General features: G+C 33.4%; 3 protein-coding genes across 7 annotated transcripts; 1 reads left to right on the top strand and 2 right to left on the bottom strand.

Moving 5' to 3' along the window:
- The first annotated feature begins 7,650 nt into the window (after positions 1-7,650).
- LOC112750636 (transcription factor bHLH140) lies at positions 7,651-13,467 on the top strand. Of its 2 annotated transcripts, XM_025799450.3 has the most exons (6): positions 7,758-8,141; positions 8,922-9,883; positions 10,400-11,069; positions 11,162-11,332; positions 11,792-12,091; positions 13,001-13,467. In XM_025799450.3, the coding sequence occupies exons 1-6, from the start codon at positions 7,995-7,997 to the stop codon at positions 13,010-13,012; spliced, it is 2,262 nt and encodes a 753-aa protein (XP_025655235.1). In that variant the 5' UTR covers positions 7,758-7,994; the 3' UTR covers positions 13,013-13,467. The 2 variants fall into 2 exon arrangements, with proteins under 2 accessions (XP_025655228.1, XP_025655235.1); XM_025799443.3 differs by lacking the exon at positions 13,001-13,467 and having other exon boundaries at positions 7,651-8,141; positions 11,792-12,376.
- A 128-nt stretch (positions 13,468-13,595) lies between these two features.
- On the bottom strand, positions 13,596-17,368 carry LOC112750652 (pyruvate decarboxylase 2). The gene is made up of 6 exons (XM_025799464.3): positions 16,844-17,368; positions 15,664-15,827; positions 14,890-15,540; positions 14,423-14,540; positions 14,138-14,326; positions 13,596-14,026 (listed from the first exon to the last, which is right to left on the bottom strand). The coding sequence occupies exons 1-6, from the start codon at positions 17,366-17,368 to the stop codon at positions 13,856-13,858; spliced, it is 1,818 nt and encodes a 605-aa protein (XP_025655249.1). The 3' UTR covers positions 13,596-13,855.
- Positions 17,369-20,321: 2,953 nt separating this feature from the next.
- Positions 20,322-27,363, bottom strand: LOC112750616 (ERBB-3 BINDING PROTEIN 1). 4 transcript variants are annotated; one of them, XM_072220014.1, is made up of 10 exons: positions 27,066-27,363; positions 26,757-26,886; positions 26,507-26,591; positions 26,197-26,379; positions 25,944-26,097; positions 21,628-21,843; positions 21,412-21,548; positions 21,218-21,309; positions 20,953-21,132; positions 20,322-20,617 (listed from the first exon to the last, which is right to left on the bottom strand). In XM_072220014.1, the coding sequence occupies exons 4-10, from the start codon at positions 26,331-26,333 to the stop codon at positions 20,550-20,552; spliced, it is 984 nt and encodes a 327-aa protein (XP_072076115.1). In that variant the 5' UTR covers positions 26,334-26,379; positions 26,507-26,591; positions 26,757-26,886; positions 27,066-27,363; the 3' UTR covers positions 20,322-20,549. The 4 variants fall into 4 exon arrangements, with proteins under 4 accessions (XP_072076115.1, XP_025655209.1, XP_025655202.1 ...); XM_025799424.3 differs by having other exon boundaries at positions 26,197-26,346; positions 26,757-26,965; positions 27,066-27,355; XM_025799417.2 differs by having other exon boundaries at positions 26,197-26,346; positions 27,066-27,341.
- Positions 27,364-27,748: the final 385 nt, after the last annotated feature.

Here is a 27,748-nt window from a genome sequence, read left to right as displayed (position 1 = left end):
CCAGCTGCCCTCCGGAACCTCAGTAGTAAGCCCACCAAGAAACTTCGGCAGGACAATCCAAGCAAGAAGCTCTACTTAATGTGTAAGTTTTACTTAGAATCCTTTTTATTAGTTTTCATGTTATATCATAATGCTTTTTGATTATTTTAAACACTTTTATGTGTCATCTTGCATTTCTCCCCGTCCTCGCCATTAGGAAGATGACGTACCTTCATTCAGACTTGGCATAATCCCGCCAACCTCTCAACCAACAGTAACACAACTTGAAATGTTGGTAGAGGTGGTGATGGATGCTGGGGTGATAGTGGCGTTGAAATATGTAGAGGAAACAAGTGCCAAGCCGAGTTTGAGCATCCCTGAAGAGTACAAGACTCCGGTGAAAAAAAAAAAGAAATAACAAAGGAGTTGAGGGAGAAATATTTTTAGTGGATGACGCAAGTCAAGATTGACAAAAAGGGAGCCAAGCAATGCGCTCGAAACCATTTTCAAGTTGGACCACAAAGCTCTTTTAGAGGGGGTAGATGCCACTTCTTGTCTCTAACACCCGGACAAGATGTAGAAAATACAGTAAATTCTTCGGCTATTACATTACCATTGTTCATTTCTTATTTTAATTTGTGTTCATTTAGTTTGGTTCCGCTTGAATTTGCTGAACTTATTCATGTGGGGCTGTATAATTAGTTTTAAGCAATTTCGGTTCATTTGTAAATTGACTGAGGTTCACCTAATGCTGCTGTTAAGTATTAAACAAATTTAGGTTCATTTCTTAGTTTAATTTATGTTCATTTGTATAGTTAGTTTTTGTTCAAATCTAAAGTAATTTCCGTTCATTTGTAAATTGACTTAAGTGGTCCTATAGGTTATATACCCATAGGTGGTCCATTTGGTTCATTTGTATAGTTAGTTTTTATTCAAATCTGAAACAATTTTTTCTGTTAATTTCTAAAATGTTATATTCCTATATATGTAATAAATTTTTGTCCTATAGTTGGTCTCCACAATGTGTATGATTCTCAACAACTAAAAATGCCGCAGATTTGATGAACAAATATACTACATCCTACCAGAAATTGTGGTAAGCCAAATTTTTTATTTCTTAAGTAATTTCGGTTCATTTTCTGGTTTAATAGCTATTCATTTCAATCTAAAAATGAATTCGATGTGTTTTTATTGATGATTAAGTCTTATTAACTTCTTGTTCATATCTAAACTAGTTTTGGTTCATTTGTGTGTTAATTGAGTTTCACTTAATGCTGCTGATAAGTATTGACCAAATTTGTTATTCCTTAAGTAATTTGTTTATTTATTAGTTTATTTCAGTTTAGTTTGTAGAATTTTATGTTGGGGAAGCATGAGCACGAATACAGTGATCCAAACACTAAAAAGGCCTACCACATCAGTAAATTTAAGGACTACCTACCTTTTCTTGACAAGAAAAAACTGGCATCCCATCCATTTGTAAGTTGTGATTTCTAAAACTTCTTTAATAATTCTATCATTTGCTATCATTTAGACTGAAATATACTATCATTTTTCTAAACTTCAGCCGTTTGTGCCAGTTTGTCATGGAGGCCATTGGTGGTTGTGGATCGGTAATGCACACAAGAAGGCCTTCCATGTGCTTGACCTAATCAAGAAAAAAGAAATACCTGAGACAAGAATTATTCTAAATAAATTTGTTGTAAGTTATTTACATTGATTTGATGTGTTTATGTTGTAAATTATCTCTTATTTCTAGCCATTAATGTTCTAATTAAAATTATATCAATCACTTTTTGTGCCTAATTGAGCATTGAGAAGTGCACTTTTTATATCCTTTTCAAGGCTTAATAGTATCCTAGATGAGGGTCTATATTGGGATAGAATCTTTGATGGACAACGAAGAGAGCGTTAAAGCACCGTATATTTCGATCACCAGTCAATAATCGTATGAATCTTCCTATTATTCTTTCTTTTCTAAAGTACTGTTATTAATATGTCTTATTGTGCTTTTCTGTGTCTCCCCTATTAATCATATTTTACTTTCTTATTTCTTTTTTAGTTATGATTGTGAAATATATGTAATAAAATGGCTGGAAACAATTGATCCCACAAAGATTAAAAAAAGAAAGAAAATACAAATGGAAAAACTTTAAACAGGTAAGTATCATTAGTAAATTTTGGTTCATTTCTTATTTCATCTGGGTTCATATTAAGTAATTTCCTTCCATTGAATTGTAAGAAGAAGTAGATGCTTTTAGGCAGAAATATGGTCCAACCATTCTCTTGAACAAGGTAAATAAATTGAGAGACAAAGTCATCGAGGCATCTGAAGCCATAAGAATTTCAAAGCCATCCGCTGTCCTCTCAAGTCCTTTTTGTAAATTCTCATATGAGAATATAGAAAGTAAATAGGTTCAGTCTGCCAAAATTGTAATTAACACTATTTTGTAAAGAATTGTAAAGAGGCAAACACTTCTTTAACTCGTAAATGTTAATGTATTTATTTGAAAATCTTTTCTTAATTTCTTTTTTATTTATTTGTCGAATATGTCTGGGCTGTATTCAATGAATTTGAATGAATCTAGGTTCACATTGAATGGAGTGAATGTATTTATCAAAAGTCAAGAGCGACAAAAACAGAAAATGAACCGAAATATATCCACTAAATGAATCGAAAAAAGGTATTCTAAGAACTGTTTGCCACAACACAATTGCAATAGCTAATTTGAAAAATAAAAAAATGACTACTCAATAAAACATAACACAAATAAAAAATTGTTACTACAACACAATTATAGAAACTAATTTGAAAAATAAAAAAGTGACTATTTAATAAAATATAACACAAAATCAAAAGTTAAGCCCCTCGTTTTCATCAAAGGGAAAAACATTATATGACTAGAACCCAAATGAACCGAATTTTAGTCATACATGAATAAAAAATTATGTTAATAAAAACCGAAACTTCTATCATCCTCCCTGGAATAATTCATATCCTATGCATGATAAGGATTGGAGCTTGACGGAATCATTGATCCATCATCTAAAAGGTTCAACTGCAAAAGAAAAAAAATCATATATTAGCAAAATGCACAAACACTCTTTTCCCTAATCAAAAGCAAATCGATGTTACCTCGCTTAGAGCTAGCTTTTTCTTTTTCTTTGTTGCATTTGCGATCTTTTTTTCTATATTTGATCCCAATCTGTTCTTGGGACGTCCTCTTGTTCTAACACATAGGAGGTTTTGAAGGTCGTTAACATCACTCAATGTAGCTTCTTCATGAGATAACGAATATTTACCTTTACTTTTTGCTTGATATTCTTGCATCTCAACCATAACATTATCAAAAGTCCGGTGCAGAATTTCAGTCAGCTCTTCAAATTCTGACACAAATTCGCAAATATTGTGCGACCGAAACACCAAATCATCGAATCTCTTGCTTCTTGGCTCCAATAGAGGCTCGTCTTGACTGCTCTTAATATGTGTGTGCCTCCTCTTTACGTCCTTACTCCAGCGTTCCAATATATATTTCGGTGTCACTTTATCTACTCGCTCAAAGCTTAAGGCACTTAGAGAATGACGACACAGTATACCCCTTGACTCGAACAACAAGCACTGACACTTTACTTTGCTTTATATTGCGTCGTAAGTAATAACAAACTTGTTGAATGTTGAGTTAGAAACCTACTTTACAACTTCATATGCCGTAAAACCTAGAGTGGAATACGTTGATCTTGTGATGCAATTCACCTTTTCTTTGAATTATGCTTGAACTTCCCTAAACTTCTCGTGAGTATACACATGCTGAAATTGAGCCTCTATTGGTGATTTTGTTGCACACGGTATGACGGTGTGAAAATCTGCAGCATCAAATTCTCTCTCTCTTTCTCTCTCTTTGCTCTATGCTTCCTAGGCAATTATCATATTGCTTCACAAATTGAATCAAGGAGCTATTACGTGTGATAAACTTGTTAAAAAAAGTATGCATGCTCTCGCTCCTTTGGTGCTTCTCATCCCAAGCTAAAAGTGGTGATCGAGATAAACTGAAATCCACAAATGACGGTCTTTGTATAGCTCTGCAAAATGGGACACAATTCAAAAATCAAACGCGAAAAAAAACTGAAATGTATCTACCCTGTGAACAAAAAAAAAACATCAATTAATTCGAATAACACCGCAATTACCTGAAAGTCATTTATTGCCTCCGACACCATACTTCGTGAGAAAATCATTCCAAAATTTCTGTCAAATGCATCTTTTGTAAACGAGTTGCAAACAATACGACTAATCTCTTGTTTGATTTCTTCATGTCGCTTGTAGTCGTTTAATTTGTTTGGGATCTTCTTCAAGATATGCCAAATGCACCACCAGTGAATTGCTATTGGCATACAGGTCTCAATAGCCCTTTGCATCGATGCGCATTGATCAGTAAGAATCCCTTTTGATGCCTTCCCTCCCATGCAATGAAGCCAACATTCGAATAACCATTTGAATAACTGGATGTCCTCATTTTTCATCAAAGCGCATCCGAAAAGTGTCGACTGACCGTGGTGATTCACACCTACAAAAAAACCAAAAACCAAATTGTACCTGCAAAAATGGACACCAACAACAGTTATGAACTGAAATTTGTTAGCGCTATGAACCGAAAACTATATCGCAGTAAACCGAATACCTGTTTGTGTTGTAAGTGTTATCAAATAAAACATCTCCAAAATACTCGATGCAGCCCTATTTCTTGTATCAGCCCAAAATGCATTTTTGATAGACTGATCAGCTTCCACGTTAAGCTCAAAAAAAATTTTGATTCTCTTAATAAGTACTTCCCAAATTCTTTGGCATCATCTTATTCGGAAACATTTCGTACTTCCCTTATAATGTAATTCTTGACATCTTTTTCAATAAAACTTAGTTCGCGATGATTGTCCGCTGCTGGTACAAATGACTGATATGTATGTTTTACTCGGTCTGATTCCAGCTTCCTTGTTGTTTTCAATGGTACGATGCACAAACATGCTTAGCTCCCTGTGTTGTTTAAGCATCCCTGCTCGATCTAGACAGCAAAGGTGTGAATGATTTAGAACTTTAGAAATTATCCAAAGACCAACGTCCTTCAATATATGTACATAAATCCTGGCTCGACAGTTTATTCCAGCTAAGGAGTTTGTCTTCAGAGTTGGAGATATCTTAGATTTTCACTTCTCTCTCTACTACATGTAATTAGTTTATTCTTAATTTCATCTCCCTTTCGAGTGGTGTTCTTTATTTTCGTAGAAAAACCAACAAGTTTAGAATAATCTTTGTAGAACTTTTCAGTTTCTTCTAATGTCTTGAAAGTCATCCCAATTTTTGGGACAAATTGTTCATTAACAATATACATGGATTGTAAAATAAATTGAAATATTATTATAACAAGATCATTGTTTAACAATAAATGAACCGAAATTTGTCTATCATATAAATTTAAATTTAGAAATACATGCGTATAGAATGAACGGAAAATATTATTAAAACGAAATTATTGTATAATACCAAATAAACTGAAAATTGTGTTCATAAATAATACTGAATTTAGCAATTGTATTCTATTATATTCAATTTAAAATTAAATAATCTAAACCTTGTATACTTTATTTGAATCAGAAGAATAATCTAAATTACTCTCAGTTGAGTTGAGGAAGAAGAATAAAAAAAAATTTTACAGGAAGAGAAAACCTCTATGTTGAGGTTTACGTTAAAAGGTGGGAAAATTCTACCGTATTGAAGGAAAAATTTTTCTTCATGTGCTGAAGGGGCGTGGCATTAGAAAAGCGGTGATACGTGTCAGTGTTATTTTCATACTTTAAACAAATTTTGTGTTAAAGTAAAATGTGTATAATATGTTAACATAATGAATATTTATTATATTAGTTTAATTTACTTTTAATGACGATAATTTATTTATTGGGATTTATTGGTTTTGAAAAGTTTTGGCAATTTTGGATTTTTTTGTGAATATTATCCAACATGTAAGATCATAGGAATTACTCCATAAAATAATAAATTAAAACAACAATAATAACACCAATAATATCCTTTCAAATTAATAATAATAATAATTTAATTTTTATTTAAAACTATATTTTTGTTATATATATTCTCATATTTAACTTATATAATAATAAATATAATTTTACTTTCAAAGCAGAAACGAATCTAAAAATTTAATAAAAAATAAGTTAAAAATTAAAATATTATATAATTAAATATAATATTATATATTTAGTAATATATATAATCATAATTAATATTTTTTAATTAAAAGATATTAATAAGTGTTTGTTATATAAAAAATTTATCTTAATTCTTATAATTTTTTTATTTTGGATTCAATAAAATATAAAAAATTATCTATTTTTTATTAGTTTATTTTGTTGAATATTATTGTAACAATAAGTTATATTTTTATGTTTCATATCATAAATAAATATGTTATAAAATAATATAAATAAATTATTCTAATAACTTTGTTATATGCATTTAAAACATATTTTTAAATAAAATATAATTGTTTTAATGAAGTTACTTAATATGTTATAATTTTAATATCATGAGAAAAATAAATAAAATTTAAAATAATTTACTTTTATGCATGTACTATAATATATAAAATTTTTTTAGTTATTATAAATATTAAAATATTTTTATATGATAATAAGTGTGAAAATTAAGAAAAAAATATTTAAAAAGAGAAAAAAAAGTTTAAATTTAAAAATTTTTAGAAATTTATTTAATCGAAAAATGATTGAAAATAATATTTATCTCAATTTAAGGATTATTACTTACTTTTGAGTTTAATAATTTAATTATTTATTTAAGATAATTACTTACTCGATTTTTTAAATAAAATTATATAATATATAATAACTTTAAATATTTAAAATTGTTAACTTCGTTCAAAAGAATTATACTTGCTCTCTTTTAAATTTGTCTCTGCTTTAAAAAAAATTTTATTCAAAACTAATGAATAATATTATTTTTACTCTGTTTCTTTTTATTTTTGAGTTTATATTTTTTTTATAAAATTAGATGAAAATCTATTGAACAATTAAAATTTTTTCTGCAACATTTTGGTTTTGTTAAATATATTTTTTTTAAATACATTTCATCTAATTTAATAAAACCAAAATTTTTTAGCACAAATTTTAATTATCCAATAGACTTTCATCTACTAATTTTATGAAAAAATATAAAATCAAAAATAAAAATATATAATAAAAATAATACTAATAATTATTTTTGAATATTTTTTAAAACTAAAAATATCTTTATTTTTTATTATTATACAAATTAAATATGAGAATATATATAAATTTTGACAAAAAAAAGAAAGATTTGGGTGGTGATATCCTAATTTTTTCTTGTTATTAGGCATTATTATTATTATTATTATTGTTATTATTATTATTATTTTAAAAGAATATTATTGTTGTTATTATTATTATTTTAGTTTATTATTTTATGGACTAATTTCTACCTGCTAGATAATATTTACACAAAATTTAAAGTTGAACGCTTTAGAAAATCAATAAAGCCCAACAAATAAATTATCATCTTTAAAAATAAATTAATCTAATATAATTAACATTCATGATCTTGACATATACTGCTTTGACACAAAAGTTATCTGAAGCGTCACCTTTATTCTAGTGTCACACCTCTTCAGCACATGAGGAAAATTTTTTCTTTCAACACCATAGCATTACCCTAAAAGGTGGGGCACGTAGAGTAAACTAACTTGGTTAGACTTTGTTAAGAAAATTACATAATTGGGGAACATTATTGATCCAAAAAAAGGTTACTCATTTCGCGTGGCACATACACAAGGCTGAAGACTCCGAAACTCGCACGTGAGGTAAACATCCTCTAATTGCCACATAGCAGGACGCAAAGGAGTTGCTTGCTTCATGCTTTTTCGATCACTCACAACTGAAGACATCTCAAGAGGCGAAACGATCGAGTTTTTGCGAAGATGGACATGGACGTCGACGGAGCTTCTCGACCCAAAGAGGGAAAGGCCATTTTGGTCATTTTAGTGGGAGCACCGGGAAGTGGCAAATCAACTTTCTGTGAAGAAGTGATGCGTTCTTCAACTCGCCCTTGGATTCGCGTTTGCCAGGTTTTTTCTTCCTTCTTTCTTTGCTTCCGCCTTTTACCTGTTTGATGAAATGCCTCATTGGGTTTCACTTTCACCTTTCAGTTTTTTCGGTATTTTTAGCTAGTAACTTATAGGGGCTTAATATAGCATTGGATATTGATGGGCAAAACAAATGCGCGAGATTAAGGGTACGTTCAGGGTAGTAAATTTATTTAACAGTATCTAAATGTTAGGTGGCTGGCATAAAATCAATTGATAAACTCCCATTACTGAGGGTTTTTTTTTGGGGGGGGGGGGGGGAGGGGGTGGTTAAACAACTTATTATGCCCTTAAGGATTGTTGCTTTGTGTGTTTCAGGAAGTGCTTTTCTTGAGAAATTAGATATTTCAACTTCTCATGTTGTACTAAAAAATGGCTTTCTGAGACGTAATGAATTCTATTCTCAAATAGGGCAAAATGTTAAAAATGTGACTTTGATGTTCAGAAAAGAGCAGGGAGGGGGTGTTGTAAGTGGTGTTATCCACACCGGTAGTAAGACTGCTTCTGGTTAATCAGTGCTTCTTGTATCAATTATATAATGATGATCTGTACCCTTGAGAACTTCTTAATTTAGGAGTTCTTAATTAGTTGTTAAGCTCAAAAAGAGTAGCCCATTGTGCCACGGGAGGAGAGTGAGGTTTAGACAGTTTTGCTTTGTGAGCAGAGCAGCTGTTACTGCCAATGATTGCCCATTACTTTGAACCCCTTGTGACCTGTATAGAGTTTTGGATTTGATCTAATGTAGGTTATAATGCCTTTCAGGACACCATTGGAAATGGTAAAGCAGGAAGTAAAGCTCAATGCCTGAGCAGTGCAGCTAGTGCATTAAAGGATCATAAGAGTGTGTTTATTGATAGGTGCAATCTTGACAGAGAGCAGCGCTCCGAATTCGTAAAGCTAGGTGATGTGCACAAAATAGATGTGCATGCAGTTGTGCTTGATCTTCCTGCTAAACTTTGTATTTCTCGATCCGTTAAACGGACTGGCCATGAAGGAAACCTTCAGGGTGGAAAAGCTGCAGCAGTTGTGAATAGAATGCTTCAAAAGAAAGAGCTGCCCAAATTAAGCGAAGGCTATAGCCGGATAACATTTTGTCAGAGTGAAAGTGATGTCAAAGGTGCCATTAGTACATACGGCTCACTTGGGCCACTGGATAACCTCCCACATGGCTGCTTTGGCCAGAAAAATCCAGATTCAAAAGTTCAAGTTGGTATAATGAAGTTCCTAAAAAAGGTGCCAGCCCCTGATGCAGCAGCAAGACCTGATGGAAGTGGAGACACTACGTCCCAAAATCCTGGGAAAAATGATTATTTCCACAAAGATGTAGAAATGGCATCCCCAATTCTAGATAATCCCAACTTAGAGTCAAAGGAAGGAGAAAGCCAGGGAGTGGCCTTCGATGGTTCCCATGCCAGTCGATTTTCTCTGGATGATGCTCCCACTCTGGCATTTCCATCTATTTCAACATCTGATTTCCAATTCAATTATGAAAAGGCAGCTGATATTATTGTTGAGAAGGTTGCAGAGTTTACAGCTAAGCTTGGCAATGCTAGACTTGTGCTGGTTGATTTGACTCATAAATCAAAGATTCTTTCCTTGGTTAAAGCCAAAGCATCTGAAAAACACATTGACACCCAAAAGTTTCTTACCCATGTCGGTGACATTACTAAACTTCATTCTACAGGAGGTTTAAACTGTAATGTCATAGCTAATGCTGCCAACTGGTAAGATTCTATTATTTCAGTTTATCGGAACATAATTGAGGATTTTGTTGTAAGATGAATCCATCTAATTGAAGTAGATCTGTAGTAAACAAACACATTAGAAGATAACTCTCACCCATATCATATGTTAGACAACGATGAATGTTAGATGGCAAGCCCTGTTGCACTTGTTAGAATTTCCACTTTCTCTGGGTGTCTGAAGTCTGAACTCACACAATGAAATGTCTATCAAGTGTAATGTTATCATCAAGATCTAGAATCAAGCTTACATATTAATTAAGAATCTACTGAATTATTTTGTTTTTTAGTTACATAATACATATTATGCAACTTCAGTTTCTAACACAATTCAACTGCCAATGCATGCATCCTGATAATGTGGATCTCTTAAATAGACTTGTTTTTCCACAGGCTCCAATCTTATTAACATGTAACTGACTCTGATAGAGTATATTTTTGTCTCATGAACTTCCGTTTTTAACATGTCCTTTTTGTCAAATGAATGCTCCTTTGCAGGCGGTTAAAACCTGGAGGTGGAGGTGTTAATGCAGCCATTTTTAATGCTGCGGGTCCTGAACTGGAGTCTGCAACCAAAGAAAGAGCAAAATCTCTTTCACCTGGAAATGCTGTTGTTGTCCCTCTACCTGCATCTTCTCCTTTGTTTGTTACAGAGGGTGTAACCCATGTCATACATGTTCTTGGACCTAATATGAACCCTCAAAGGCCAAATTGTCTCAACAATGATTATGAAAAAGGATGCAAAATTCTTCAAGATGCTTATGCTTCCCTATTTGAAGGCTTTGCATCAATTGTGAGGACCCAGGCAGGGCAATCTAGAGAAGAAAATGAAAACATTGTAAAAAAGGCTTTGAAATTGCAGGATAAATCTGAATGTCATTCCAGAAATAATTTGACAAATATTGATCAAAAGAATAAGAGAGATGCTGATCATGGGTCTGAGAAGAGCAAAAAATGTAAGGGAATTCAGGATAGTTTTGGAGTGAGCTCTGATTCCAGAGATGAAAGGGTAGATTCGGAGCATAGAAGAAATGGTGGGAGCATGAATAAGGCATGGGGATCATGGGCACAAGCTCTTCATCAAATGGCTATGCATCCTGAGAAACATAAAGATGACTTGCTTGAGATTTCAGAGGATGTTGTTGTTCTGAATGATCTCTATCCTAAGGTCAAAACATTACCTATTCCTATTCACCCTCCTTATTTCATTTTTCACTTCATGCTTGACTCTGCTAACAAAGGAACTGTATTGCTTCGCAGGCAAAGAAACATGTTCTCATTTTGTCTCGTACCAGAGGAGTTGATTGCCTGGAAGATGTCCAGAAAGAACACTTTCAGTTGCTGAAGAAGATGCATGATGTGGGTTTAAAGTGGGCCAGGAAGCTCCTAGATGAGAATGCTTCACTGGTCTTTCGCCTTGGATATCACTCAGTATGCACTGTATTTATTAAAGACTAGTTTATCCCCTATCTATTAAAATATAGACGGCAGGGGCTTGGTTCATGAATGACATTGGCAAAAATACGTTCTCAATTTTAAAAAAAAAATAGAAAGGAATCCTGTCTGAGTTTAGAGGTGGTTAAATTGAACTAGTAATAGACTATAGACTACTTGAAGTGATGGTTCACCAAGGAAAATGGTTAAAATGAATATTTTGAAAATGTGGAAGAAATATGCTTTCATAAAATTTACTCATCCATGTGTTAGCTTGTTAGTATTGGGGGAGAAGTTACATCTACAAGTAACTCCCATGAATGCTTTTGTTTAAGCTTTTTATTCCAATTTTTTTAGGTTATTATATGTAAACCAAAATTTTAGGGAGCTGCATAGCTGATAATCTCTCTTTTATACATGCATGCTGAGCCTTATGGATGTCTCTCTTTTCTCCAGGCTCCGTCAATGCGACAACTGCATTTACATGTTATCAGCCAGGACTTTGATTCAAAACATATGAAGAACAAGAAGCACTGGAACTCATTCAACACTGCTTTCTTTCGCGACTCGATAGACGTAATGGACGAGGTCTCTAGTCATGGGAAAGCAACACTGAAAGATGATGATAAGCTGTTGTCCATGGAGTTGAGGTGCCACAGATGTAGAAGTGCGCATCCAAACATACCCCGGTTGAAATCGCATATTGGCAGCTGCAAAGCTCCTTTTCCTGCTTACTTACTTGAAAATGGACGTCTGGTACATGCACCTGCTGAACCCTAATGACAAGCTTTTGTTTACATTGCTACTATGCTAGACTAATTGAGTTATCCTTTTGGGTACTTTAGGGGAAACTCCAGTGTATAGTTGAGGATTGCACTGTAGATTTTTTGTTTTTGTTTCCCGCCTATATATCCGAAGAGAAAAGAAGACAAACTAGTTTATCTACCCATGATCACCTTATATTAATTAGTGGCTAAATTACACGGCTTGAATTTTCTCAAATTAATATACAGTAGTTATCATTAACAATGTTGTGGAGAAGTTTTGTGCAAAGTTAGTGTTCCCTTTTGTTTTGTTGCTTTGAGAACTGATTTGGGCTAGACAAGCACATTCAACTTTTGATTCTTCTCATTAGCTTTATCAAGATTTATTTATTTATTCTTTTTAGACAAATTATATTTGAACATCTAGAAAGGTGTGTAATTTTGGTATACAGTCATTAAAAAATTAAAATATAAGAAATAATAATAAAATAATCTAAACGTACAACACCCAAACTTTTGTAGACTTGTTAAATCTCCTCATGTAGTCATAGATCCATCCTTATCAAAGTTAAGTTGCGGTTAATCACTTATGACATTGTCGTTCTAGTTGGTGCCACGGTAAAACATATTCTTTAAATTAGTAACTTTAATAAATATAAATTAATATTTAATAATTATCATGTAACTCCTTCAAGTGGTAGGGTTTAATCTCCCTTGTAATGAACTTATAATCGGTATCTCTGATGGTGAAAATATACATGTAGTAAGTAGTAACAACCAAATAGTGGGAGTCACGTTTGTAGTTTTAGAAAATTCATTTTTTTTTTACGAAATTGAAAAATCTGTTATTTAAGTTGGGTGTCAGAGAAAAATAAGAATTTTGTAATTTTCTGTTGTGCAGGTGTTCAGCTAAACGGAAACATCTCAACACCTGTCGTTGTCTTTAGATACCGTGCACAAAAAGGTCGGTGACACTTGTAACTGCTATTATTATTATTATTATTATTATTATTATTATTATTATTATTATTATTATTCCCTTTTTCATCTAATAGTCCAAGACCACCATTTGTGACAGTAATAAATAATTAAAATATAAGAAAATCAGATCCTCTTATGTTACTTGAAATTGAACTTCTGACGTCAGGGAATCCAACGACGTTAGAATGAAGAGACAAGTGAAATAATGCTACTCATTTTTAATCTGCAGGAGTGGAGGTTGATGAATAATTAAAAAAAAAGGGTTTCTAAGTCTTCAATTATTTTTAACACATTACATATTGAACATTTTTGTATAAATAACGGACCTAAGCAAGACACTTGAATTGATCTAATGATGAATAATTAATATGTATAGTTTTAGATAAAGATTGAACTTGCCTAAATTTTAATTCTTCTGTCACATAAGATGAATATTTGAAATTAACAATATTACATAAACGGTTAAAGAGTTATTAAGAACAAAGAAAATAGTGATTATAATTGAAACTTCGAAAGCAAGTAAAACACTAAATTTTCTTTATTGAAACATAAAAGATGCTCTACATAATAATGATTCAGAAGCATTGCAGCAAAAAAGAAACCCGCAGCAGAATGATTTTAACTTAGATGAATGAATTTACATAGAAACAAGCTAGTCTTATCCACTCACTTATATAAAATGCTCATTATATTTAAAAGCCATTTAATATCAAGAAAAAAAATTCCTCTCATGTAGAAGCATCTCCTAAAGAAAATCTCAACTTGATAGAAAGGATCACTGAGGATTTGGTGGACGGCTATTGGCAGCACAAACCCTAGAACCCCATTCAAGCAATTCTTTGCTTGTATCATCCTTGTGACAAATCACCTCAATGAAGCAAAAGCAATCCTTCTTTGCTCCTGTTGCTGTTTCAATTGCATTAACAAGCTCCTCTTCACATGTGACCTGTATCAAAAACATTATTACATTAATCAATATATCAATATATTTTCAAGTCCTAGAATAGAATAATCCAAAGTTTTGACAACAATGTTGCATTTATGTTAAGGGCCTCACCTTAGTGGTCCAGCATTTTCCTTCACCATTGTGGATTGCATCAACCAAGCCAGTGTAATTCCAGTTCTTGATCACATTGTATGGTCCATCATGGATTTCAACTTCAATGGTGTATCCACCATTGTTTATCAGGAATATTATGGTCTTCTGCCCACATCTCAGCATTGTAGACACATCCTGAGCTGTCACCTAATGTATAGAATTCAAAAATCAATAATAAGAACACCATAATAAATTCAAGTTAAAAAACAAGTTTCTTGTGATTGAAATCATGCATAGACAAACCTGAAAGCTTCCATCACCAATGCAAGCAATCACTCTCTTCTCAGGCACAGCCTGTGCATAACCAAGAGTTGCACCAACAGACCATCCAATTGAGCCATATTGCATTTGGAACTCATACCTGTTATCAACATAACTTTCTTAAAAACTTATAAACATTATTCCCACACTATTCCCTCCGTCCAATAATAACTATCAGATCAATCATGTACACTAAAGATCAGTACCAAATTAGTTAACCATATAGAATACATGTTAGAATACAAAATTTACATTAAGAATGAGTTAAATATATACAAAAATTCACAGTGGCTGATTTGGTGGTTGATTTTTTGTGTGGATAGATAGCATTTTTTGTAAGCATTTTGTGTGCACATACCATTTATCAACGTGGATAGTTATTATTGAACCGGAGAGAATATGATAACTGAGGTAGAGACATACTATGACACAGTTTTGAAGCTACTTACCCACATCCTTTTGGCAATTTCAGCTTTTGGCAGTTAAACCATGAATCCCCTGTCTCAGCAATTACAGCAGTTTCATTAGACAGCATATTCTGTATATGTTGAAACAGAATATTGACTCTTAAAGGTGCTCCTGGTTCAGAGCTGATAGGCTTTCCATCAGGGACAAAGATCCTGTAATAGTTCTCATATGAAGTGTTGTTGTGCTTAAGTCGCTTCGCAAGGGCCTTAAGGAAATCCTTCATCAGAACACACCCAAATGCAGGTCCATTTCCGATCACTACCCGGTCCGGCTGCACAATGATGGCCTTCTCTTTCTTGAGAAGGAGTGAGTACCCAACTGAGCTGTAGTCATTGAAAATTGGTCCAGCAAACAAATATGCGTCAGCAGACTCTACAATCTCGGCGCAGAATGAGGTACTCACGGCGCCCCAGAATGTTCCGATGAAGTGAGGGTGGTTCTCAGGGACTAGTCCTTTAGCTGATGGCATCACCCCAAAAGCATAGCCACATGCATCAGCCAATTCAACAAAGGCATCACTAGCCTTGGCCACTCTCAGCTTAGGACCGCCGACGAGTACCGGCTTCACTGCCTTGTTTAGGAAGTCAGCTGCAGCCTCTACTGCTGCCTCCAACCCCATTTGATTACTCAATCTGTGAAATTCATCAAAAGAAAATATATTAGTGATCATTGCAATCTTCTTAAACATAAAGAAGATGCAATTCAGTGGTAAAGAAAAATAAAATAAAATTACGTAAAGAAGATGAGAATCATACTTTGGAGACAATGAAAATGGAACTGGCTCCCTACTGAAAGTGGGATGAGGAATTGCAGGCAAGTTACAGCTGATGCTGATATAAACAGGTTTGCTTTCTTTCAGTGCGGTTGAGATTGCAGTGTCAAGCATCTCATGAGCATCTTCCAGGTTATTAACCACAGCCTATTATCAAAATCAATAAGAAAAACTAGTTTAATTACACATTAAGCTCACATTTCAGCATCAAAGAATAATAATAATAATATCTGCAAACCCAAATATCCCTTTAAATTCATATTTGTAACCAAACAAAAATCACAAAATAGTCTACCTATGCTGGAAAGATTATGCTATATATAATCAAGCATTGCCAATAATATAATGTCTTTCAGTAAAATAAAGCACTACTAGACATCCAGAACGTTTGACTTCAAACAAGGACGAGTGATCAACATAGAATAAAGTATCATGACCCAAATTGATGCATGTTATCATTTTTCTTAAAAAATAATAATAAACAAAGAAGAAAAAATCATAGTGATGCAATCATATAATGTCACACGAATCATAATACGTAAAATTTAAATTTATAACTTTTTTTAAAATAAATGTTTTAATTTCTTTATAATCCATTAAAATAAAAATAACGAATCTACACAACTGTATCCGGACACACGTATAGTCTCCAAATACGTATTCAAGATGCAAATAACAGAAGAAAAAATACAAGTAGACAATAAAAATATTAAAATTTAAGTGAATAATTTAGGAGTGTAGTGTATTTTTGTTTTATTAGTGGTTGTTCATGTTGTTAAAAAAAATAGTTGGTTATCTAATATAACCCATAACAGAAACATTTCATTTTCGAATGGAGGTAATATTTAGATAATAAAAATCCCTATATGATATAGTTAACCAAAGACAGTAAGTAAACACAAAAATAATCCATATGTGTTTTATCAACCACACTAATATAAAATATATTAGTTCGCTAAAATACAAAATAAATATTAAAAATAGATATGGCTGATTTCGATAGTTGGTTTGATGTATAAATAGCATTTTTGATATTTTATACCTTTAATGAACCTTTAATTTGTTGTGATTTTAGTATGGTTGACAATTAAACCTTAAAGTTAATTAAAAAAGATAATTGCAGTACTTACTATTATTTATTAAATTAATTAATAATTATTTACCTGGTAGCAAGTCACCGTTTGGAAGCAGCGAAGCTCCTGGGTGAAATCCGGCAAGCCAATGGTGTGATGCAAGATCCGGTTGGTCCCATAGTCATTCGTGTTCGGTCCCCCGACGATACATATCACCGGCAAGTTCTCGCTGTACGCTCCGGCGATCGCGTTCAGCACGCTCAATCCTCCAACGGTAAAGGTAACCACACACGCGCCCACGCCCCGGCTCCGCGCGTACCCGTCCGCTGCGTACCCGGCGTTGAGCTCGTTACAGCACCCGATCACGTTGAGGTTGGGCTCGGCGATCAGGTGGTCGAGGAGCGTCAGGTTGAAGTCGCCGGGGACGGAGAAAACGTCCGTGACGCCAATCTCGACCAGCCTCCGTGCCAGGTGGCGGCCTAGGGTGGCGTCGCAGGGTGTGACGAGAGATGAAGAGTGACTGCCTTGGATTGCTGAAACAGTGCCGTTTGGTAAGGATCCTACGTCGTTGCACGCTGGCTTGCATGCATCTAAGGATCCTAACATTGCGTCCATTTCTTGATAAATAACAAACCGTCTCAATATCAAATGCTTTATCACTGAACTATATCGATTCGAATGGAATACTTGTCTCTAACAGAAGAATGATTCTGATCTGAAGAGGATTTGGAGATTTGATTTGGTGAATTTGTTTTGTGTTGTGTTGTGGAAAATGATGAGAGGGGTATATATAAGGGTGTATGTATGTACGTAGTTGTAGTGTTACTTGGGGAAGTGGTATGAAAAAGACAGTGGGATGAGAGATGGAAATGGCATTACAAGGGGCGGTATTCGGTTTTTTTGGAGTTTCTTGGTTTTGTTTTGGTGATGGCCGTGGTGCAGTGATTTCAGGAGTATTGTCTTCTACCTTGTTCCCTTTTACAGCTTGGGAAAGAAGAAACTGCCCAAGCATATTTGGTAACTTCCTTACTCTTTTTGTTTTTTTTTTTTTATATATAAAGGGGTATGATCTTTGCATTAAATTGCTTAAATATTTAATGATTATTTTCATAATTGTATACAAATGAAACTATTATTAGTCAAACCCTTCATTTCATGATACTATTATTAGTAATTTTGGGACCCATACTAGCAAAAGCTTATTAATTAGGAGTTTAATTTTGATGTATTCACGGTAAAATTATTTATATTTTAATAAAATTTAATAATTATCTTAATAGTTGTACTTAACTATTTAATAAAAAAAAAGACGCGTTAAGGATGTAGTATTATTTCCATACTTGGAGACGCGTTAAGGATGGGAGTATAACGAGTATTATTTCCACACTGAGTTTAACTTTGTTCTATTTTATTTTTCCTGGGTTTTAGGCTCCTTTTGGTTTTACTGCGTTGAAGACAGGTCAATGGGAAAAGAAGAATTGTCATTGTGTGCCGAGAACGTGATCATGGCATTCCTTAACAAACGGCAAAATCAAAGCTCAGCTTTGCCGTGGCTAATTAATAACCATGCACGTTGTATCCACAAATTAATCGTGGTTTACAGTGACTGGTTTAATTTTAGCAAATATTGGCAAACGAAATCAATGGAAGATTGAAAATTCTCATCAAATTTGACCTATATATTATAATTTGACAGAACTAGAATTTGAAAATAGCATTTGGTTTGACTTTCATTTTGGACATATATAATAAATAAATTTGAAATTACTGATTTATGAATCAAATTATAAAATTTAAATAATGGATTCTTCTATAATATCTTATATAATATATAGAATATAATTTAGGCTTAAAATTAGTACTAAAATTTAATTTAATATCTTATATAATATATATAATTTAGGCTTAATATTTCTTTATGTTCGTTATAATATTCCTTCTTTTCTCACACCCTGTTCATGTTCTTAATATATAGTTCTACACAAGCTTGTTAGACTTTCTAATTCCCTTAAGGTTCTTGGTTGTTTTCTTGCTTGTTCCAGAAAGTTTTGAGTAAAAAACTAATATCTAAAAATTAACTTCAAGTCAATGTTTATTTGATTATTTTATATGGGAATACGTATATTATATTAGTTGAATAGTATTTGTGGTTAAAAAATTAGCTTACCTTTTTCTCTCCCAAGTTTGTTATTTTATACCAACCTGAATCATCAGTGAAATGAAAGAAAATTCAAAGACAAATGGCTACCTTAATTATTATACTAATTAATTAAATTAATTTAAAGAAAAAGTGTCAAAGGTGGACCAATTTCGTGGTTAGAAAGAAAATAGCGTCAATAGGTCAGAGCAAAGTGGATTCTGGTCGCAAGAGATGCAGTGATAGCTGGGAGGCGTTGGATATTGGAATCCACAGAGCAAAGCGTAGAAAACAAATTGAGAAACCAAAACTTTCCACTTGGCATTTAATTAGGCTTAAGGGGGAAAAAAGTGGACAAAAGCTTCTCCCTAGACCTTATAAATTAAAATTAAATTAAATTCTAGAATAAAAGTCATTAAATGAAAGTAGTCCATTGGATTAGAGAGTTGTAATATCAAAACCGTGGAAAGAAAAAGTTGACGGTAATTGAATTCATAACCCAATGGAGAAGACTCTGCAGGTTTTTGATCAATTGAGGGGAACGTTGGAATTGAAGGCATTAGGCATGCATGTGGTATGTCATGTGAGTGCCAATGAATGAATCATGCGTGCAATTGTATGGTTAGCTTTGTAAGCTGTGTTTAAAAAATTTATGTGCTATATAATAGGGCATACTTAAAGGAAAATATTGGTTATATATCACCAATTTGATTATAAAAAAATATTTTATATACACTAAAAATGTACTATTCAATCAATTATTTTAAATATATATATATATATATTATCTCACATATTTTTCATATCTATTTTGTATTAAAACTATATATTTTTTATAAATAATTGATTTAGTGACTATTTTTTTAAAGTATTTAAATTCTTATAATTTTTTTTTAATTGAATCTTTAAAATACTTAAAATTTGTAATTAGGTCTTTATCAATATAAAAATTATTAAAATTAATCTGCAAATTTAAAATATCCACAATTAAAAACCTAATAGATATTTAACTATATATTTTTTAAGAATATTCTATTAATTTTAATTTTTTTATAAAAAAATAATCTAATTACAAAATTAAAATTAATATAAAAATCTAATTAAAAAAATATAAAGACCAAATTATAAATTTTGAAACACTAAAAAAATCAACAGAATAATTAGACCAATTTTATATATAAATAAAATTATGAATAGAGTGATCTACAGACTTAAATTGGTAAAAAGAATTAAATAACTTAAATTTAGGAATACAAAAATAAAATAGATAAATAAAAATTCAATAATGTAAAAATTGGGTTTATAGAAGCCTTTTAATGTTCAATAAATTATGAATTTTGCAAATATCATTTATTAGTTTATTATTACTTTAATACTCAATTTTTTAGAGTCTTCATTAACTGAATTTCTAGTCCAATGCCAATTAACCCATTTGCCAGACAAAACCGATTTAAAATTAACTACTTTCCTTGTTCAAAGAATGTGCTAATGAAACGAGCAGAGGAAATTCCAACTAAACTTTATCCTGAACATCGAACACTAAATTCTCATTCAAGCACGTCATACAACACGGTAGAAAATTTTGAAAGATATCAAATGAGAAATCAAAACAATATTTCTTTTTCTTTTTTTCCTTTTCCTTTTTTTGAGGAGCAGATCTCATTCTTGGGGTGTGGCACCATTTGTTGCCTCCTCTTCCATGGGCTCAGCTTCAGCACCCTTCTTACCTACACACAAGAAATCATTTCTTAAGCCACCATTTGACCACATGGATGATGACAACCACATATCCAAGTTAACATGGAAGTGAAGGATTTGAATATGATTTATGAAAGAGAGCCTTCGGGTGTGTTTGATTTACATTCTCATTCTGTTTTCAGAATCGTGAAGGAAAGAAAAAGAGAAACCAGATGGTGGAAACAGAAAACAAATTTTATCATTTTTACCGTTCTTGCTTCTTTCTTTACAAAATTCTGAAGAAAACAATGAAATTGAAATTGCAAACCAAACACACCCTTAGATTTGTTGTGATTTTTTTATTCAGTTTTTCCTGCCTGCCTACCTTTCTTCTTCTTTCCACCACCCTTCTTCTTTGTCTTTGTGGCCAATGCTAGCCAGGCCTTAATTTCAGGATCGTCAATCGTTTTGGTCGGCTGCAATTCTTGGAGCGCATGAGATGTGATGCGGTCTGATCCGTTTGGCATCAACAACACCGTGAATTTGATGTGCGCAACATAATCACCTGAAGAAACCACCGGATCCAATCAGTGGTAAAAGAATTATAACCACAGGATCTAATAATATCATGGCTAAACATAGTATATTACCAGGCTTTTCATGAAGAACAGGATAAGGCTGCAAGAGTTCATGATTCACACATTCAACTAAACCTAACCGAGCTCTCTTCTCTTCCAAAGCCCTGGTAAAGAAGAACTGACATTTTAAGTGGAACAAAGAGAATCGATATTCAAACCCTCCAATTAAAGTAGTATCATTAATAAAACCTAGGTTGTCGAATTACCTAGCAGAAAATGGCATGATTGGAAAATTTTGGCTAATTTCGCTGAAAATGAACCTCGATGCTTTCATCTTCAAGTGATAGCTCTTGTCAACAGCCCTCTTATAGATAGTTGTCTGCTTCTCATCCAAAAGCTTAGGCTGCAAGTAACCAAAACTTTAGTTCGTCGCTGAAAATAAGCAGCATCATACAGGAAGATTAACCAATAAGAAAACCTACCTTGCCTTCTCCGGTGCTTGCAACTATATCAATAGCATAAACTTCATTTTCCTCGAACTCAGCATCATCAACCCTAGTATCCGGATTAGATACACTCAACACAACCTTGTTTCCGTCAATCACGAATTGCTTCATTTGGTGACTAAGAACACCCTCAACGATTTTGCAATCATAGGCAGCAGCAACCTTTTGAATTGCATCAGTTACATCCTTGTTCTGTCATGGGAAAAATTTAACGAAATTCGTTAGAATTTACAATACCACTTGTTAAAATATAATTTTTGTTCAAACAAGAGATTGTAATCTAGTTTTCAGGTTACTGATTGACAGACAATAATTTGAATAGTTATAGCATAAACAAAGAAATAAAAATATATGAAATCACCACACCAATAAAACAATTTTCCTGCCATTTCCAATATGCACATCACCTAGGCAATCTTCCATTAGATGATGTTCCAATTTCCATATGTAAAGCTATTTTACTATAAAAAATGATAACTTTTCCACCCCTCTACAAAAGAATGTAACACATTGATTTGGATATTGTACTATGTTAGCTGCAATAGACCAGTGCGATTATAAAATAAGCACAACAGAGAAAATTATTTTCAGCTAATTTCTAGTTTAGGCAACAGGGAAAGGAGGAAACCGATACAAAATCAATATCCTCGGCAAGGTTGCCATTACTACATACAGCAAACACACACAGATACAGGCATTGATTTAAATATTGCAAAATGTTAGCTTCAATAGATGAGTGCACTGACTACAAAATCAACCAAGAAACTATTGTGTTCAGCAAAATTTTAGTTTAGGCAAACAGGGAAAGGAGGAAATCGATACAAAATTGATATCCTCGGCAAAGTTGCCTTTACCAGAGATGATCAACACAATTACAGGCATTGATTTAATATTGCATGATGTTAGCTCCAATAGACAAGTAAGCTGACAACAAAATCAGCACAAAGAAACTATTATTTTCAGCTAATTTCTAGTTTAGGCAACAGGGAAAGGAGGAAACCGATACAAAATCAATATCCTCGGCAAGGTTGCCATTACTACATATAGAAAACACACACAGATACAGGCATTGATTTAAATATTGCAAAATGTTAGCTTCAATAGATGAGTGCACTGACTACAAAATCAGTACAACCAAGAAACTATTGTGTTCAGCAAAATTTTAGTTTAGGCAAACAGGGAAAGGAGGAAATCAATACAAAATTGATATCCTCGGCAAAGTTGCCTTTACCAGAGATGATCAACACAAAATTAAAGGCATTGATTTAATATTACATGATGTTAGCTCCAATAGACAAGTAAGCTGACAACAACATCAGCACAAAGAAACTATTATTTCAGCAAAAAAAGAATGCAATACTTACAGTGTGAGCCTGTGATAATCTAGGGAAAAATTGTATTGAAACTAGTGTAAGAAACCAACAAATTAGATATGTAAATTCTAGACTGCATTCGGCAGGAAATGCCCCATCAGAGTAACTATGACATATAAGCTTCACTTGGACAATTGTCCATGGCTTTTAGTAAGTGTTCATCATTAGGGTAAAGGGTTTGAAAACACAAGGAACTGTTTCTTCCCAAAAACATTCACATTAACAAGCCAGGCAACGTGGAGGAAGTAAAATAAATTGCAGCAAATAATGTAATTTGATAATTAATGCGAATACACTTGTTCCATTAGAAATAACTAAAAGGCTCAAAGCAAAGTGATTAAGTGAATAGGGTAGCACTTAATACACTTGGCAACCATATGATCATAATATTATTGAGAAAGTTAGACACTGAAGAAATTGAACTAGTTGAAGATGGGTTCAGGAAAAAGGAACCTTCGGATAAATGACTCTCTATCAGTGTAACTATGACTATAATAGGCTTCATCGGAATTCATCCATAGCCTAAATCATCTTCATCATACAGAGAAATCAAATCACGGTTAATATATAATCAAAAGCATAAAAAGTTAACCGCAAAGGAAGTGGACAGTGATAACAAACATGAAACAAATCCAGGAAGATAAATTTTGGTCAATATCAGAACGAAATAAATAGATCTTTGCAGTGAAGCGAAACCAAAACACTGTATACAACATGGGAAAAAAGAAAGAATAAGGCGAGGAGGAATAAGCTTGAGTTAACAGCAAAGTAAACATCATGAGAAACAGAAATAATAGGACAAGAAAAAACATTTGGAGTTGCAAAAAAGGCCATAAATGATCTCTATCAGTGTAACTATGACAACAATAAAGCTTCATTGGAATTTATCCATAGCTAAGGGCAGTTTTCATCATTTAGAGATCAAAATCCACTAGGGGATTGAATACTTCTCAAGGCAGGGCCATAGTTTTTGATGGCGGTGAGCCAAAAAATCCGCCATAAAATTATGACGGAGGGCGTTGCGGGAAATGGCGGATTACCTAAAAAATGCATATAAAAATGCAGAAAAATTGCAAATATAATAAACTATAAAATCTAATCTATATAATCATTTTTCTAGTCGTAAGACATCCAATTAATGCAGCAAAATGAGAAAATATAGTAGCAAATAAACATAAGACATAGAATATAAAAACTAAAAACTTAAAAGAAAGACCAAAGCCATTGTCTCATTAGAATCAGGGGATTGTCTGGAAGTAGACATAGTGAACTAAACGGAAAAAAAAAATTTGGAAGAAGAGAGGTTTATCAGGGTTCGGGAAAGAGAGGGAGATAGTGAACTGAACGGAAAAAAATATATATGCAAGAAACTACGAACCAGAGAAACAGGAACGGTGGTTTGCAACGGCAGCAAGGAACGACTGTGGTGATGAGGACGGCGACGACCAGCGGCAGGCGGCAGTGACAAGATGCACAGAGAACAGGGAGAGGAGTTTTCACGCAAAGAAGAGGCGCAGAGAACAAAGAGGAGTTTTTGAATAATTAGGGTTATTGGTATCACTTAGGGTTTCCTAATTTACCCAATTACCCTCAGATTTTTTTTTTTAATCCGTAAAAACCCAATATTTCCGCCATATGTATGGCGTTCCACCATGGCATCACCGCAATTGCGATCGCCTTTTGGCCCGCTGTGAAAACCACGTCACAGCAACCTCCTTATGGCGGCAAGGCCAAAATCCGCCACGCCATGGCGGCGCCATTGTGTGGCGATTTTGGCCTTGCCGCCATACAAAGGTCTCCGCGACGTGATTATCGCAGTGGGCGAAATTGCGGCTGCAATTGTGGTGGTGCCATGGCAGGACGCCATGAAATTGGCGGAAATTGCAGATTTTTTTGAATTTTTGAGAAAAAAATCTGAGGGTATTTTGGGTAAACTAAGAAACCCTAAGTGATAACTGATACCACTAACCCTAATCAGCCTCTTCTATTCAAAAACTCCCTCCTCCAAAGTCCAAAAACTGCCTCATCTTCACGTCAAAACACTCTCCCTCCCTGTTCTCTGCGCCACTGCTCTCTGCACACCTGCATGCAGCCGCTCTGTGCCACCCGTCACTGCCACTCATCACCACCGGTCATCACCACAGTTGCTCCTTGCTGCGGCTGCTAAACCCTAACCAGCCTCTCTCTGGTTCGTACATTCTGTTTAAACCTTATCAGTGTCATAAACCTCTTCCAATTTTTTTCCCGTTCAGTTCACTATGTCTACTTCTAGACAAGCCCCTGGTTCTAATGCTCCTACCCCTTATGTTTTATGGCCTCCTTATGACTTATAAGTTATGACTTGAACTTGATGTTATGTTTATTTGTTAAATTTGCTACTATATTTGCTATATATTAATTGAATGTCTTATGACTAGAAAATTGCTTATATCGATTAGATTTTATAGTTTATTATATTTGTAATTTTTCTGCATCTTATTTTGTTATTTTGTACATATATATGTATTTTTTAGGTAATCCGCCATTTTCCGCAACGCCATCCGCCATAATTTTATGGCAGATTTTTGGCTCACACAATGAACCAACCGCCATCCGCAATCAAAAACTATGCATAGATTACAAGCAACTAAACGCAAATTGACAAACGAACAGATGGGTGAAATCAGTTCAAATGGAACGAGATCACAAATCACAAGTTAAAAACAATTAAAGAAGACAGATACCAAGTTCCCCACGGAGAGAACTCCAACCATGTTATCTTTAAACAAACCAACCAGATCAACTATATAATAGAATCATCACAATTCACAAAGTAAAAGCATAAAAAGGTAACAAAAACCATTATCATCTCATCTCATATCTCAAATCCCATATAGAAACAAAATCAGAAATAGAAAAATGTTTCTTACATATAATTACCTTCCTTCCCGGCCTTACAAGTCTCAAGGCCACTTCAGCAGCAGTGTTTGCAGCTGCAATTACATCAGCCACCCGTCCAGTAACCGGTCCTTGCTGCAGAACATGAGTGTGCGCCACGGCAGCAATAAATCCATCAATATGGCAAGCCATATCACTGCAACCAACCAAAAAAAGAACAATCAATAACCGCGTTCACAACAAGAAAGTAGTGCCCATCTTTTTACATTAAAAGCAAGCTTCAACAAAGTCTTACATTTTCAAAATATCACCTTCTTCCAACACAGTTTCATCAGTGGCTAGTGGAGAAAAATGACACACAGTGTTGTTAACAGAAATGCAAGTTGGGAAAGCAACTCCCCTCTCAATCTTCCTCTTCACATTCTTGTACATGTTACCGGTTTGCCTTCATTAGAAAAAACAGAGCACACCCCATAAGCTAAAACAACAACAAACAAACAAAGAAATTACATTACATGTATATATAAACAAAATACCAAAACCAATTGTATAACATAAATCAGACACTAAAAGGCATAAAAAAAACATTAAAACAAAAAACTTACTCTCTAATGTAGCTATCCCCTTTTTCACAAATGTCTACAATCTTAGACTTTGGTTTACATTCTGAAACAACTAACTGCAAAGCCTCTGCACACACACACACACACACACACACAAAAATAGAAATTTTAAAATAAAATAAATATTATGTTATACCCAAAACAATCAACCATTTTTATCAGCAATGAAATATATAATTAAATCAATAAAAAACAGAGAACTTTAACCATAACTGATAGAGAGAGAACATACTGTTAACAATCTCAGCTGCACTCTTGTACTTAGTGACCACTTCAGGAGTTGTAAGATCCAACTCCTTCTCTTCCCTCTCATCCTCCGACATGGTTATAGCTTCACCTGATTAAACCGCTTCGAGCAGCTTCTGAAAAATCGAAAAACCCCAAATGAATTACACAGGCTAAAAAGACGAAACTTTATCCAAATGGGGCATCCAAACAGGCCTAAGAATTAAAAGAAAAGAAAAAAAAAAAAGAGAGACAAAATAAGGGAAGAGCAATACGAAGAAAATGTGAAGCTGAAAATGGTTGTAGTGTCACTCACCAGTTACCACCGAAAAGGGTTTTTCACAGATGAATCGGTGAAGAAATGGAAGAGGGTTTTAGGAGGGGAAGGTTCGAATAGAAAGAAAGTGTGTAGTGAGGTGGCTTGAGAATGTGGTGTGTGTGAGCGGTGCTAGCAATTAGGGTTTGTTTTGAGTTATATATACACAGGCACAACACAGCATAGGATACGATTGTTGCTGTCATTGTGGAGTGTTAGGGTTTTGTTCACTTTTTTCGTCTGCTTATGGCTTTGAAAGGTCGAAACTCAAAACACAAATTAATAAATTGGATGCTCCTTTTATAGTGGGGCTGTAATCTTGATATAACTTGCCAAAAAGTATACGGAAATAATATTAAGCTCCTCATATAAAAAAAATATATAGGATATATTAATTCCATTAAATTTTTATTTTCTAAAAATTTTTCCTATTTATTTTTATTAAAAAAGTATCAATATAAAATAAATTAGCCTCCTTTTAAAATGAAAAAAAAGGAGAAATAATTTTCCAAAATTTATAAAGATTGAAAACAATTAAAAAGCTTGAAGAAAATTATAAAACTTGAAGTAGTAGGAGTATTTTGTGGTATGCTAACATAACTATTGTTTATACCTTTTTTCATGATAAATTGTAATTTCTTTTATACTTTATAAATGTTTAGATTTTGATCCAGTAGGTCGGA

Source organism: Arachis hypogaea, chromosome 2 (genome assembly GCF_003086295.3).
Source record: "Arachis hypogaea cultivar Tifrunner chromosome 2, arahy.Tifrunner.gnm2.J5K5, whole genome shotgun sequence".
NCBI classification, from domain to species: domain Eukaryota; kingdom Viridiplantae; phylum Streptophyta; class Magnoliopsida; order Fabales; family Fabaceae; genus Arachis; species Arachis hypogaea.
Note: the sequence above shows the minus strand (reverse complement) of the source record. Positions and strands in the feature narration are given on the sequence as shown.

What these genes read in the sequence shown, in the direction of transcription:
- LOC112750652 (XM_025799464.3), bottom strand. Translation starts at nt 17,368, where the DNA reads ATGGACGCAATGTTAGGATCCTTAGATGCATGCAAGCCAGCGTGCAAC. An exon ending in CCATTTTCATTGTCTCCAAA is followed by an intron (nt 15,541 to 15,663) that starts GTATGATTCTCA and finishes TGAATTTCACAG; the next exon opens with ATTGAGTAATCAAATGGGGT. An exon ending in TTGGTGATGGAAGCTTTCAG is followed by an intron (nt 14,327 to 14,422) that starts GTTTGTCTATGC and finishes TCTATACATTAG; the next exon opens with GTGACAGCTCAGGATGTGTC.
- LOC112750636 (XM_025799443.3), top strand. Translation starts at nt 7,995, where the DNA reads ATGGACATGGACGTCGACGGAGCTTCTCGACCCAAAGAGGGAAAGGCC. An exon ending in ATAGCTAATGCTGCCAACTG is followed by an intron (nt 9,884 to 10,399) that starts GTAAGATTCTAT and finishes GCTCCTTTGCAG; the next exon opens with GCGGTTAAAACCTGGAGGTG. An exon ending in TGAATGATCTCTATCCTAAG is followed by an intron (nt 11,070 to 11,161) that starts GTCAAAACATTA and finishes ATTGCTTCGCAG; the next exon opens with GCAAAGAAACATGTTCTCAT.
- LOC112750616 (XM_025799424.3), bottom strand. Translation starts at nt 26,847, where the DNA reads ATGTCGGAGGATGAGAGGGAAGAGAAGGAGTTGGATCTTACAACTCCT. An exon ending in GGGGATAGCTACATTAGAGA is followed by an intron (nt 26,347 to 26,506) that starts GTAAGTTTTTTG and finishes TTTCTAATGAAG; the next exon opens with GCAAACCGGTAACATGTACA. An exon ending in GAAGGTGATATTTTGAAAAT is followed by an intron (nt 26,098 to 26,196) that starts GTAAGACTTTGT and finishes GGTTGGTTGCAG; the next exon opens with TGATATGGCTTGCCATATTG.